The sequence below is a fragment of the Zootermopsis nevadensis genome, unplaced genomic scaffold, assembly GCF_977971745.1.
Source record: "Zootermopsis nevadensis isolate Lab colony 2312 unplaced genomic scaffold, Znev_1.0 Znev_ptg000020l, whole genome shotgun sequence".
Classification (NCBI taxonomy): domain Eukaryota; kingdom Metazoa; phylum Arthropoda; class Insecta; order Blattodea; family Termopsidae; genus Zootermopsis; species Zootermopsis nevadensis.
This window is the reverse complement of record NW_028259152.1, coordinates 17,008,411-17,023,035: the sequence shown is the minus strand read 5'-3', so window position 1 is coordinate 17,023,035 and position 14,625 is coordinate 17,008,411. Positions and strand designations below refer to the sequence as shown.

Sequence of the window (14,625 nt, the reverse complement as noted above, 5' to 3'; positions counted from 1 at the left end):
TAGTTAACATTTTCTGGTAACTGGTGAGGCAAGTTATTCGGCACATGGAGATCATGTTTATGCCTTGGGTTTACTCTTTGTATGTTTAAATTTGTTCGAAACTTGTCCATGTTATCTACAACGAACGATAGTGAAGTACGATATATCAAATTTCTTAATCAGATACTTTTTTATGTCCGGCATTACTCAGATGTTTTTTTTATTTGCATACTTTTTGCTGTCTGTTGAATTATCCTGGAGATAACCTCATATAACAAGCGGGTAAACGGATTATGTGTTTTCTTGAGTGGTGCAACTGTCTTCGTGAGCCAAAATTGAAACGATGAAGTTGTGTTAGTTTATTTATGTCTTTCAGTCACTTGCGCTCCCCTCGTTTATGACGTCACCTTTAATATCAGTGTCTTACGCCAGATGTCGTTGCAGTTTTAAAATGGCTGGCCTGTTTAGCGGTTGGTGAAAGTTCTGGTCGTGTAGTCACTGGTTTGGAATTGATTAAACCGGATCATTTCGTATAGTGTGTCAGTGGTTGTGAGTGCGCCTGTGAAACTGATACGATTCACGAATACATATTTTGATATGCTGGTGTAATTGAATCGTAAAGTAGTGTAAATTTCCGGTTACTTGTAGAATGACATTCAGAGGACCGTGGCTATCCCACAAAATTAAATTGCCAACGCCAACATTCGGTCACTTATGTCAAGATTTCGGGCATTAGTCTTAAACGCGTGTATTTACTGCACTTTGCATGAAGTATTTGCTCATAACAATTGGCCTACCTTTTAAATCCTATAATATATATTAGAACATATTTTTATGTCACAGTATACCGTGAAATTCGGGTGAAATTTTTTCATAGAGTAGATTGATAATCATTCTATGACCTATTCTGATTGAGATTTTATATAACGCAGGTTACACAGCCGACAAGTGAATAATGTTTACTTCAGAAACTTGGTCTGTCTTTAAAACATTTAGGCCCTCCTCATCTTTAAATATCATGTTGAAAATATATCAGTCTGTGACATAATTTCATTTTGTGAACAGAAGACCTGGAATAAACATGTTTGGAAAAGAGAGTGGTCTAGGAAGTGATAGTGGATACTGTGAAAATCAGTGCAGTGATAACATTGGTAAACAGCATCGAATATGCAGTGGAGATTTAATAACACCGGTTTCACCTCCAATACCACAACCTATGATGGATGGTCCCTCGCCAGTAGCAAAACATTCTCTCATGACAGGTTCTTCTTGCCAGGCTTTACGTCATGCTGTTGCTGCCCTTAACAGACTCGATGATTTTACATGTGAAAAAATTGGTTCAGGGTTCTTCTCTGAAGTGTTCAAAGTGAGTAATGGAATTATTTTTTACATGGACAGAGCCCAAATTTATTGCTTACTTTTATTCTTTCAGGTTTTTTTAAAGAAAATTTCCCATTTATGTTATATGTTGGTTTTGTAAATTTTGAGATGTTATACATGCGCTTAGCTGTGAGGTTATAGTCTCCAAGACTCTGTTGAAGCATTTGAATGGTATAAAGTTCCAGGTTTTGATCAAATTCATACAAGTAGAAGATAATACATCATGTTCTGAGATCCTCAAGCTTATTCCATTTAGACTACAGATGAACCACTGAGGCAGTAGAAGGAATTATTATTATACCTACGTCTAAGAAGGGTGACTGCAGTAATTTTCGAGGAATATCCTGTTATCAACTAAATTATTTTCTCAAGGCAGATTTCTTACACAGACAGAGTTTTTTGGGATCAGTAGTGTGAATTTTGATGTAACGGGTTAACAACTGTTGTGATATTCTGCATATTGGAGAAAATGGGGTTCAGTTGACAGTCCACATACATAAGCTCACGAGAGAAGTAATGTGTACTGTGCTCATTGAATTTGGAATATCCATGAAGCTAGTTAGGTTAATCTGTTAACATGAAACCTGTCATGAAGGCCACATATCATATATTTCTGCTTTTGAACTTTGCTTTAGAATATGCCGTTAGGAAGATATAAGAAAATCAGGAATGATTGAAATTGAGGTGGATGCATTGACTCCCGGCCTGCGCCGATCTTGATATATTGGGCAGAAACAGAAATACCACAGATAAAACACAGAAGTTCTATTAGCTGCTAGTAAGTGGGTTAGACTGGAGGTGAATGCAGATAAATTTTAAGTATGTGTTCATGTCTTGTCAGTAGGAAGCACGTCAAAATCTTTACAGAAAGACAGGCAAGAAATATTTTGGAAATTCTGCAATGCTAAGAAATTTGTAAGAACATCAACATGTGAGATGAGATTTTATGTGGGGAATGCTTGCTACTACACAGTGTCGCAGAATCATTTCCTTTTTCTGAAGCTGTTATCTGAAAATATGTAGATTAAAGTTTACAAAGCTGTAATTTTGTCTGTTGTTGTGTATGAGTGAAAAATGTGTTCTCTTATATTAATAAAGGAGCATAGCTTAGGGACATTTAAAAACAGAGTGGTGGGGAGAGTATTTGGACCGAAGAGGGAAGAAATACTTTCGGCTGGAGAGAATTGCGTGATCAAGCATGTCAGTACTTTTTCCAAGATCAAATGAAGGAGGTTCAGATGGACAGGGTGAGAAGTGCACTCAGAAATGTTAATCAGAAACCCGCTTGGGAGGCCTAGGTGTAGCTGGGAGGATAATATTAAAATGGTTATTAAAAATAGGGTGTTTTGACTTAGCAACCTCAGGATATGGACCAGTGGTGGGTTCTTTAGAATATGGTAATGGACATTTAGGTGAAAATTAGCTTCTCTAGAAGCATTCTGCTCCACGAAGTTGGTTTGATTCACGTATCGTAATTGCTTTATAAGGAAGGTTTCTGGGATGTGTCGATAATACACAGCTTTGTTATTTGTATCAAGTAGTAATATATAATTCCTTGGATGTCCAGAGTTTTGTGGCTAAAATGTTATCAGATTGTTTATCCAATATTCCATCGACCATATCGTAATTATTGCAGGCGTGTTTCCTCCATCTTCTGGTGGGTTTTTGTGATGTTTCCAAGTTACTATTTTCATGCTGTGAATTCAGAATAAGAAAGAATGAGACAAGGATGTAACTTAATTGTGATTTGTGGATTATGTCGGAGCGTCCTGAGCAAAACATTGACTGGTCGCTGCCTGCATGTTGAATTATACGAGTGACAGAATTAATATACATTACGATCAGTTGAAGGATGAGAAATGTATTCTGGAATTAGATGAATTCACGTTTAAAAGTCTGTGATTCCATATAAATCCACTGAAAAGAATTGAATTTGCAAAAGAATAGTTTTGTAAAATTACAACAGGCGTTCTTAAGCATTAATCAGTCCACACGTTTTGTTTCCTGAAGCGTTCAGCCAAACACAGCCATACATGTAAGGTAATTATGTTTTATGATAAAGTCACGAAAGTCCCTTTGATAATTCTTGATAACGGGTTTCGTGAGTCTCGCCTGAATTTAGAATGAATGGGACATAAAAAAGCTGGATCACGTTTAGGCAAGTTTTCTGATAGGCAGTGCACATAAGTTTAGTGGTAACAAAAAACTTGTTGTCGAGGTTGGCGTGGTTTGAATCACAATCAGGTTTACTGTCTCCCCCCAGACTGAGATTTTTAGTGATTTTCTACTATCTTTGCAGATGAATGTTGTGACAGGGCCACGAATATCTTCAAAATCTGTATATTTGTATCATTCTTGATCATCTCACCCCCATCTCATTCAGAAGAAAACCTTTTCAAACTCTGCAGTTGAAACAGTGTCATTTTGTAACCCAAGGCCCACTTTGTCATCGTTTGACAGTCGTCCCATATAGCCAACACATTGTCTAAAGCAGTCGCAGGGGGATCATGCCGTATTTTTCTGGTGGAGTACCTCCATAACAAAACGCAAAATAAAATTTCCAAATACGAATAATGTTCTGATCTGGAATTTATTCGGGCCCGGCTCAAATAATTGCAGCCAGATACAAAAAAATAACGTTTCGGACGTCCTCGGGACATTTTTTTTTTGTAGTTGGCACTTCTCTGATACTCGTGATACAATCGGGCGGATCCCGGAAACAGATCCCACAGACTTGATTTTGTCGGGTATTTTTGCACCCCCCCCACCCAGAAATAGACCGAGATAACATCGAACAAAGAACAATTAATGTAATAACATGTATTAGTGACGAGAAGTATTCTTAGTTCGCTGTTACCAGCGGCACTGAAACTGATTCGCTGGTCACCCCACCGGAAGAACGCGCACGACTCCCGCCGACATCAACAGAGCGCCGGCCGACCTCGCAATGCAAGCACGACCGCAGCCTCATAAATTGTAGACCCGGTATTTGAGTACTGATCATCATTTATTACAGACGTGCACTATTCACGCCCATTTTTTGATAATATGAATATACGAGGGAGTCTGTGGTCTGATTTTTTGGGTACTGTTTGTTTGTTGGCCAAGATATGCATCCAGACACACGATTTATGTGAAGTATCTACATTTATAAATAACTCGTTACATCTTGCCTGCTATACCTTTATGATGTGTGTCTTGAGCACTTCCCTACCAAGTTTCATTCGAAGTTTTTGAAATGAATTTTGAAGAAAATTTTATCTGAAGTCTCCTGCAGAGATTAGTGAAATGTTTTTTTTTTACTTTGTAGTAAAAATTATGAATAACGTGGAACAGTAATTTTTAAAATTTAATTTATATATACGTGAAACTGTATGTTGGCTACCCTGTTACTTTGCGTACCTCATTTCCCTTATCATCATTTGTTTGCAGATAACACGCGTTATTGTGGAGACATACTTCAGGCTAATTAACAGTAGAGATGTCACATTTCACAGAGACTTAAATCCTTGGCTAAAAGGCTTTAGGGAGTGTAGTTATTACATTGCATAGATATGTAACTTAATTTCCTTTGTTTTTTATGGAAGTACACATATGTGTACCCTTTGTTCAACGAGTGTGTGAAATGCGAAGGCTTGTATTTGTTTTATAAGTGTAAATAATGTTTAGAAAACATTTACCCTGGTGGCTATTTGACATAACCTGTTTGAAGTTTTATGTATACGTACTTCTTTGTAAAGATTTATTCAAGGTTACCAAGTATGGATAAAATTGAAATTTAGTTCTTAAATTTTTTGTTTAGAATGCCAATATTGAATTTTTTGTAAATATTTATTCAACGAAACGAGGACAGACTGAAAACATTAGATGTTGCACCCTCCAGATCGTGGATTAACCCATCGTCTTTAAACTCTGAATCTTTTGAAGTTTTATTCATTTCGACATATTTGGTCTTCATGTCATCGTTTGCAGTGGCGTGCAACGTTTTAGTAAGAAAATCTGAAGGGAAGAGACCACTTTAGAGAGTTAAATGTAGCTGGGAGGATAATATTAAAATGGGTTAGGGATGTTGGCTGGGTGCCATGTTTCTCTCCGTGGATTTTGTTAGTTCAAGACTCGTATTATGAAGCAAGATGTTCTCAGTTTCTTTTCCCTCCCGTACTGGGATCAGATTCTTTTAATAGGCCACTACTTTAGCCTTTAACTGATGTCTTTTGTATTTTTATCCTCAATCATTTCATTTACTACGGAACATCCGATGTTTTATGACATCAAATTTGTTGATACCGCCAGTTATGACGAAACTGTTGTTTTATGACGTCTATTCTAGTGCGTGAGCCATTTATGACGTCACTTATGTTTGATTGCCTGCCCCCCCCCCCCCCCCCCCCCCCATTCCTGGAGTTTATAGAGCTGGAGCAGATATATTTTCTTTCAGTATGACTGCTGTATGTTGCCGCAATGTAGCAGAACTGTTTTACCCACGTATTTTCCGTGTAGTTACCACACAACAAACTGATGTAGCAAAAATGTTCCTGTGATGACGTCACATCCCTTCATGTTACGTAACATAAACTAGGCACTACGAATATTTAAATCACTGTACGCTGTTCTTATGTGATGCAGGTCGTTCTAATAAACTTAAAAAACTGTCTGAAATGTGAAGGTGGCTACCAGGTGCAGCCAACATTATAGAAGTAAAGTCCTCTACGTTCAGCGAAATTTCCCGTTTTGAATTTCGTGTTTAACATTTTCGTACAAAATATCACGAAACCACATACGACATTTATATTTGCAGATAATACCCCTATAAGATGCTTTTCAGTGAAGAAACTTACATATAAGGGAATCTCTTGTTAGTAGCAACGATTAAAGAAAAATAACGTGTATGTTAATTTCTCATGAACATAGCTCAGTTGAATATTTGTTCATTCCTGCCAAGGAAAATAGTTCCTAGGTTGAAGTAATTTTATTTGCTTCATAATCTTTTACTAAGAATTTTAATATTTTTATTGTGTTAAGTACATGATTCTAAATGCTATTAATAGTAGTGTACTGTTTATAATGCAAGTGCGTAAGTTAAGAAAATATTTCATTGCCTGGCAGCCATCTTAATTGTGGGATACTCGCGTGTTCTGATTGTCATGGCTGAAAGACATCCTGTAAGGAATTCTCAATTTATGAAGGCTGTTAGAGGTATACATTCTTACTTCCAAGAAGAAAGTTTTAAAATAAAAAGTAATCAACCAATATTACCGTACACAGAGATGATACAACGTGTTTGTGAATCATTGAAGATATCACAAACATGGTCAGGTAGACCCAAAAGGAATTTGAAACTTCTAAATTTACCAGAAAAGAAAATGTTTTGTTTTCAACAGATATTGTCATAGGAAAATCTGGTGTGTTTATGTAAAACATAATTTTACATTTATGTGCATTGACAAATAATTTTGACATTGTTTGTCACAATAGATGAAGGTTTTCTTGGTGGAAAGGAGGTTTGCGCTGTGGGAAATTTGATCACAGGTGAGACTGTTGATAAACTTATAGATTTTGCTTCTGAATACAATTAATTGTGAGTTTGTTTATTGTTAATTTTAGTCTTTATGTAACCTATTAATGATAGTTATTTAAATACGAGTTCCTTGAATTATTATTCCTCTCCTTTGCGGGCTACATGCCCCGCCCATCTCACCCCCCTTGACTTGATACGTCTAATTATATTTGGTGATAAGTACATGCAACTTTCTCCAGCCTCCTAGTAAATCGTCCCACTTGGGTCCAAATCATTTCCTCAGCACCCCGTTCTCAAACACCCTCAGTCTACGATCCTCCCCTAGTGTTAAAAGACCAAGTTTCACACCCATACAAAACTACAGGCAGAATTATAGTTTTGTAGATTTTAATAGTAGGACGTTTCTAGACAGCCATCATAAAACACGAAACCACCGGAGTTTAGATTAGGTCACGTCAGGGTTATATGAGTAAGATTGTATAGTTTTATACCAGTTTTGGACAACACTAAGAATGAAACAAGTATTTTTTTTATACATGTGGAATAACCACGTCGACACATTGCACCTGAAGATGGCAGCATACTGTCGAAACTCGTAGTTCGATGAACACGTAGGGAGTGATAAACAGTTGATACGAATATAAACTATTTTCCCCAGGGAGGCTCGAAATACTGAAATACGTATGTGGACCGTGTTTCAGGTAACTTCTGTCTTCACGTTCCGGTGTCGAAAATCGAATTACGTTGTCACAAATTACAGCAGAATAGAACTTCTCAAACAGTTTCGTATATTTAATTGGGGAAGATGAACAGATTTGGGTGTAGTTGATATCAGGAAGTCGGATTTTAGTTAATTGGAGACGGAAATGTTCCTGGTGACACGTGGGGGGCTGAAACGCCAATATTGCTGTAACGTGAAGCAGAACGACTTTGGTTTTGCGTGTTTCTGGGACTGGAGGAGAACACTTTTGTGTTCTCAGTCTTTCTTCTGTGACGAAAGTGGCTTATACGAGGTGCGATCGGAAAGTTTCAAGACTGTGTCAATAGCGGGCGAACCGGATGTAGTACGAGCTTCTACCTTTAGGGGGTGCGGCCTACATTCATAGTGAATCAGTGTGCCAGCCGGCATCATCGAATTAGCATTTGTTTCTTAGTTACGGGCGTTTTGGTAGTGCATTACACCGACCCTCCTGCGATTTCGGAATGGCGTGTGCATCAAATTTTGCCAAAGACTCGCCAAAACGGCTACGGAAACCTATGAAATGCTAAAGCAAGCATTTGGGGAGTCCGCAATGGGTCGTGCACAAACTTTTGTGTGGCATTCACGTTTTAAAAATGGCCGAACCTCTGTCGATGATGACGAGCGTTCTGGACGACCATCTTCGAGCACAACGCCCGAAAATGTTACGAAGATTCGGCAGGCCATTCACGAAGATCGACGTCGTACCATCAACGACTTGTGCGACATTGTTGGGATAGGCTATGGGACCTGTCAGCTGATTCTAAAGGAAGAACTCCACATGCGACGCATCCTGTCTGAGGACCAGAAGCAGAATCGACTTCTCTTTTGTCAGGAGCTCAAAGATCTTGCAAGAACCGACCCCAACTTCCTTTCTAAGCTCCGTGTGACTTCTTCCTCTTCCCAAAGATGAAAATTCAGCTAAAGGGAAGGAGATTTGAGACGATAGAAGAGATTCAGGCAGAATCGCAGATGGTGCTTGACAGGCTGACAAAGAAAGATTTCCAGGGATGCTTCCAGGCTTGGCAGCGGCGCTGGGATCGTTGTGTTCACTCCCAGGGGAACTACTTCGAGGGTGATGGATGAATTTAATACCTGAGATAAGTGTACGGGTTTTTATAGGCGCAGTCTAGAAACTTTCCGATCGCACCTCGTACAAGCGTGGTCTCATCTAACGTTAGCTCTACGTTGTTTAATAAAGTTTCTGTCAAATGTGAATCAAACCAATGTCAGAGTCTCTACACCAGGCGTCTCGTCCACACCTGGACATCGGAAACCCTTGTGTGAAATCGGCTTGGCCTTGAAGAACCTTTCGCAGTCTCTTTTGATATCTGTCCATGTAGGCTGTGGGTTCAAGCGTCTTTTTGATTTTGATTGAATATTGTTTCTGGGGGGTGTTTGGAAACGTGGTGGTGAGGAGACGGAGTTTCGTGAACACACTAATGCACTGGCTACTCAGGGAATCAGTGCAATTTGAACATGGACCAGGAACTGTTTATATTGACTCCGAGGCTCGTCCGTTCCACGAACGAGTCTCGCCCAACTTACGTCTCCAACGATATTTTTCCTAAACAGTTCCATTGAAAAACGTTGGATAATATTTTTTGAAAAATCGGCAAGGGTTCGTGTCGTCATCTTTGCGTTCCAATATAAATAAACCCTTATTCGACACTTCATAGCTTCTGTAGTTGGTAAAGAGTCGTCGAATTACACACCAACCTATTAATCTGTGAACAGCAGCCTACATACTAGGAAAACCAAAACATGGGCCAGAGGGTATTATTAAAATGGATCTTAAGAAAACTGGGTCGTTGGAATGTGAACTGGAAGGAAGTGGCTCGGAAATTATCTAATTCTGGGTTTTGTAGTGACGGTGATGAACTTTCCAGCCGCCTGTCTGCCTAACCGTGTTTCAGATCGGGAAAGGATGAACGGATTTTATTGAAACTTGTGCTAAAAATCTGATGTTGACGCATTCCAGTTATTCTGACGACAGCGATGGACATCTTTTATGAAGAAATATTCGCATTTCTGAGCATCGAAGTTAACTGTGCCGAGACTCCTCGCACTGGCATTTCCGGAACAGGAAATTGTTACGCAATGCGTGCATTTCCTACCTTGTTTGTCGGAGAGTTGGATGTCTAGCTGCTCAGAGACAGTTCACAATAGGGTATATACGTTGTCATTCGATCGGGGAGACGCTGGAAGATTCTTGTGGTAGGAGAGGGTTTTCAGGACCGATCGAGCGTCAGGAATCGAACCCGGTAGTGTCTTAATAAGATGCATGAATGTATAAAAAAAAGGAGAAAATAGAATTATTCTGCGTCTAGTCTGCGCTGTCCATGACGTGAAGTTTATTACGCTTTTAAATGTAACAAACAAATCGATGTGAAATAATTGCGTTCTTTGAAATATCAGCTTACAGACGAATCCGTCAGCTCCTCAGTTTGGGTCATTACGCGGTTCAATACCCGTGTCCACAAATGTGCAAAGTTACTTGAGCTGAGAGAGAGAGAGAGGGAGAGGAAGAGAGAGTACGTGTCACAGATATGTTGGAAAATCGTGCTACTAAGCCAAGTGGTTCTCGGTGTTATTTGGCAGCAGGGCGAAGACTACCAAGAGTTGCCAACTTGGATTCTGCGTGGCATTCGGCCCAAAGTAGAGGATTTTAAGGTTTATCAAACGATGTCATGGCCAATAATTTACGTCTCTCCTTCCTAAATAACGATAACAGAAACTTTTAAAACCACCGAACTTCACGTGGACATCACGCCACTCCACCTTTGCAACGTCTAAATTCCTAACGTCACAAATACAGACGATGTGACGTTAGCTGTGAGATTTTGTTCACACGTGTTTTGTCATGTGCTGGTATTTGTTTCTTACGCTGATAACGTGTTTTGTCTTGGTATAATTTATTTATGGACAAGAGATTCAGGTCTAGGTGTTGAGAAACACGTCGGGTGTGAAGCATCTAGTGGAGACACCGAAAGGAATGTGTTCCTGTAGGTGAAACTCGGTTGGGCATTCAAAGCTTCTAGTGGATTACCATGGTGGGTCATTAACGAGTCCATCTGTAGGAGATAAATTCAAATCCAGGCCGTTTTATACTTGGAATAAATAAAAATGTAAATCTGTGAGTGTGTACGCACAGTGAGGAAAGTTGAGACCATAATTTTGTCTAAAATATCACGACGCTCCATTTCTCATTACACATAGCCCATTCCTTCGTGACGTATTCTGAACTTCTGTTGTAATTAAACAAGAATTCCTACCTGTTTTTGCAACAGAATTTATCTACATAACGAAATGTTGAAATAGGGAGAAGGAAACTTTCAGAATACATATATTTTAAGATTTTTTTTTTTGAATGAGCTTACATATGAAATTAACAAAAGCATATTAAATTTAATTATCACTGTCTAATTATGCCTGACTTGCCCTATCTTAGGGTGGTCTCATTCGTCCCAAGACACACTTCGTTTTTGGTTATATTTATTCAAATTTTGCATTTTTACTTGAAGAAAATTTCTGTTTATAGGGCAGTTACTGTAGGCGTGCATTCTCTATCCGGGCTCGCTAGCCGTATTTTTCACACCCCTGTTGTACAAGTATTGGGTCAGATGGCCGGTACCCCTGGACTCGTCGTGTGGGTGTGTCGGTAAACAGCTGATTAACACAGGCGACTTAAAATAAGTTTAAGAACAAGGCATTGGAAATAACGATTTATGGGAGCGGAGGAGTGGTCTAGGGGTGTTATTAAGACCCGGGGTAGCCCATTCAGTCAACGACTCACTCTGAACTGGGCGGCCGTGGTTCGATCCCCGGCTGAACAAAAATTATTTTCTTCTCTAGAGCGTCTTTCATTCGCTGGACACCAGGACCAAAATGGATGCAGTATGAAGCTGATTAATCATCTCCAGTCGATGATTTTATAGCGTGGGGCTTGGACACAGGAGTAATTTATCGTTTTATTTATTGGAGCACAGTTGGAACGGGTTTTAATGTATGTTGAATTGATTTTTGAAATGGTTATATGAAATCCGGTCTTGATATATCGCTTTGAGTGTCTGATTGAAGATGGTTGTTACAGTGCGACGCTGATGCCGGGGGTCACTTTCAAGCCGTGTTGTAATTTGCCGTAATGTTTAAGGGAATGTACGCATAAATGTTATGGAACGAAACTAGACGTCTGGATAATTGGCATAAGATTTGGTTTATTCCATCCTCCCTCCATCTCTGCAACTTCTATTTTCTTGAACGTGTAGTTATTTATAGAAACAGTTGGCACCAGTTCTTCTCCGAAAGTGAAGGAATGTGAGGAGCCTTGCAAACGAACCTATTTTACCCACCCTTTGGAGAGTAATTCCTCTGATTCACCCATCGCCATATTTTGTTTGAATGACTGAAATACGATCTCCTGCGTGGCGACGCTTGGCGCCGGTCGACGATTTTCTAGTTCCTTGTGCCAAGTTTGTGTTTTAAAGAACCGAGGATGAAATAGAGGAATGGAAGGGTGTGTTCCATTGTTTCTCAGCTGGTGGTTCGTGATCTGAAAATTTTAATGAATGTTATATTCAGGATTCAACAAGTACTCGTCTGTGACCAATGAAGATATATTTGATTTTTCACCCCGTTAATATTGGAGCCTCGTCTCTTTTGCGTTCACCGCAAATCTCTGAAGAGTATATTTGTAACTGACGTAATGTGACCACTGGAACGCGATTATTCCCACGTCCATGGAATGTCAATTAAAATTATTTAATATGCCCCATTGCACAATTTGTAATTTTGAATATCTGCTGTGGATGTCCGTGACGTCTCGTATATACGAGTACCACTTAGACGTGAAATTTAAATAGAAATAAAATGTGTGTGTTATCACATTGGCCTTGAGGCTGTTGGTTCTGAAGCGCAGGGCAGGAGAACTCTCTCTGCTGTAGCATTGTCGCTCACCCATAGCTGAAAAGCAACAGGTGCTCGTGTGTTCTAGCCGAGCCAATAGGCGCTCAGATATGGCTGCAAAGCGAACTGACGCCATGCGGTCACGAACTGCTGCTGTCTCTTGGAAGATTCTCGCTTTGCACGTTGAGGCTACGGATTGGTTGTCTTCTGACAGTTCTGTGTTATTGGTCCTTTGGATGGGTTTTGTTCACGTCTAAAATACTTGTGTTACTGGAAGTGTAATCTAGAGACTCACTGTCCGAGGATGTGCGTACGTCGATCACACCTGTGGACACGTATATATTGAGTCTGTGAAGCTCTATTAGCACGTAAAATAAATTGCACTATTTCTGCCACATGTGAAGTGGTATAGCCTCATGCCTTCAACTGCACTCTGTTCTTCTTAATGCGTCAGGCAGTTCTGTTGCTGATACAAACTTTCGTTCCACAGAAGTAAAATTGTCATACAACAGTGACGCTCTGGAGGAAATTGTCTGAGAAGTGATTTAGCAGCATCTTAAGTTACTTGTCTTAGTCAAGACTGCTCCCACGTAGATTTCCAAAAATTCTGAATCTGACGAGTTTGAGTACGATGAGCGGGTCCACTGTCTTCCCGGAACACCTTCGAAGTGTTTCGTGGTTTACAGAGCTCTTACAGCGAAAGTTTCAAATTGTGAATATGGTGACGTTTTGTTAAGGGAAGTAAAATGTGTACCCGCGTACAAGGAACAATAATATAAGTTACGAATTTTTTTTTGTATTCATAACCTCATAGTGTTTTTTTTTTTTTGCAAAGTTTATCTACAGTTGAACACTTTCAAAATTAACTCCATTGAAGCAGTTGTATCGGAAAGTGTCGTTTTGTCAATTAAATTAGCCAATTTTGCCCATTTTTAAATTTCAGATAATGGAGGCCTGACAATTTGCTGGTTTGGCCTGCATTTTGAAGGTCTCGGGTTCAAACTAAGAGGATGAATATCGTACAACGAAAGTATTCCAACTTTTTTGATATTTTTAAATGTCGTTTGTGTTTAACGGAACGCTGCTTTCTATATCTTACCCCTTGTACTTGGTGCAATGAAGACCCTTATTGGGGGTAAATTGACGATTTAACAAAAATCTCATTTAAGGAAACCCTTGCATTCACCACCGAAGCAGGCTTCTACCAATCCTCTTTGCAAATGGATCACTGAATCCAATCTTTATGGAGAGCATATTCTTACATCAGATTATCGTGGCCAACTTTCCCCTGTTACAGTGCTCTTGTAACAGTAACAGAATGATGATTTTTAAAACATTAACTTTACGGGATTATTTCGTAACAGATGGCTGCCCCATCACACGTGGTTGCATCTGCAGTTCACAACGGACTGAAGTAGATTAGTGAGCCAGAATGCACTGCCTCACCGTCGAAACCTTTCCTCAAGTCTGGTTACATCATTGGAGTCTTTCGTGGTTTTGCTGATTTCACTGGGACTTAGAACTGATACCACAGAAATTCTTTCGTCCGAATTCTAACAGAAAGTATATTTTTCAGTCGTTATCGGTAAAGCCAATGGCGTTGATTCTGGTTGGCTACGTACATTATTCCTCTCTATTTTAATACCGAGTGTGAAACAGTATTAAGCATGAATTTTGAGAATAATTTACGGCCCGTGTGAAGTGTTGATTAAACGACAGCAGTTGCAAACATGACTACGAAATATAGTCGTAGTTGGTGGATATCGAAATTTATAGATCGCCCTGATGACGGAGGCAGTATGACCTCCGAAACGTTGATAAACATCTACCATACTACACAGCGCAACAACCTAGAAGACGGAAATCTTCATACTCACCGCTGTTTTACGATGCCGTCATAATGTGGATGAAAATAATTAAAGGACGATATTCGGCATTAGAATTAAAATATACAAAACATTATTTTTGCCTGTTGTTCTGTATGGGTGCGAAACATGGTCTCTCACTCTGAGGGAGGAACACAGATTGCAGGTGTTTGAGGAGGATATTTGGGCCTAAGAGAGAAGACGATGGGGCGTGGAGAAAACTGCATAATCATGAGCTT

At 39.5% G+C, this 14,625-nt stretch overlaps 1 protein-coding gene across 1 annotated transcript in view; it reads left to right on the top strand.

Annotated features, from left to right (window-relative positions):
* Positions 1-420: 420 nt before the first annotated feature.
* cdi (serine/threonine kinase) overlaps positions 421-14,625 on the top strand; it is a 74,111-nt gene continuing 59,906 nt past the window's right edge. Inside the window, exon 1 of the mRNA XM_022057755.2 lies at positions 421-1,345. Within this exon, the coding sequence (XP_021913447.1) occupies positions 1,061-1,345 (285 nt within the window). The 5' untranslated portion in view covers positions 421-1,060. The remainder of the gene's footprint in view (positions 1,346-14,625) is intronic.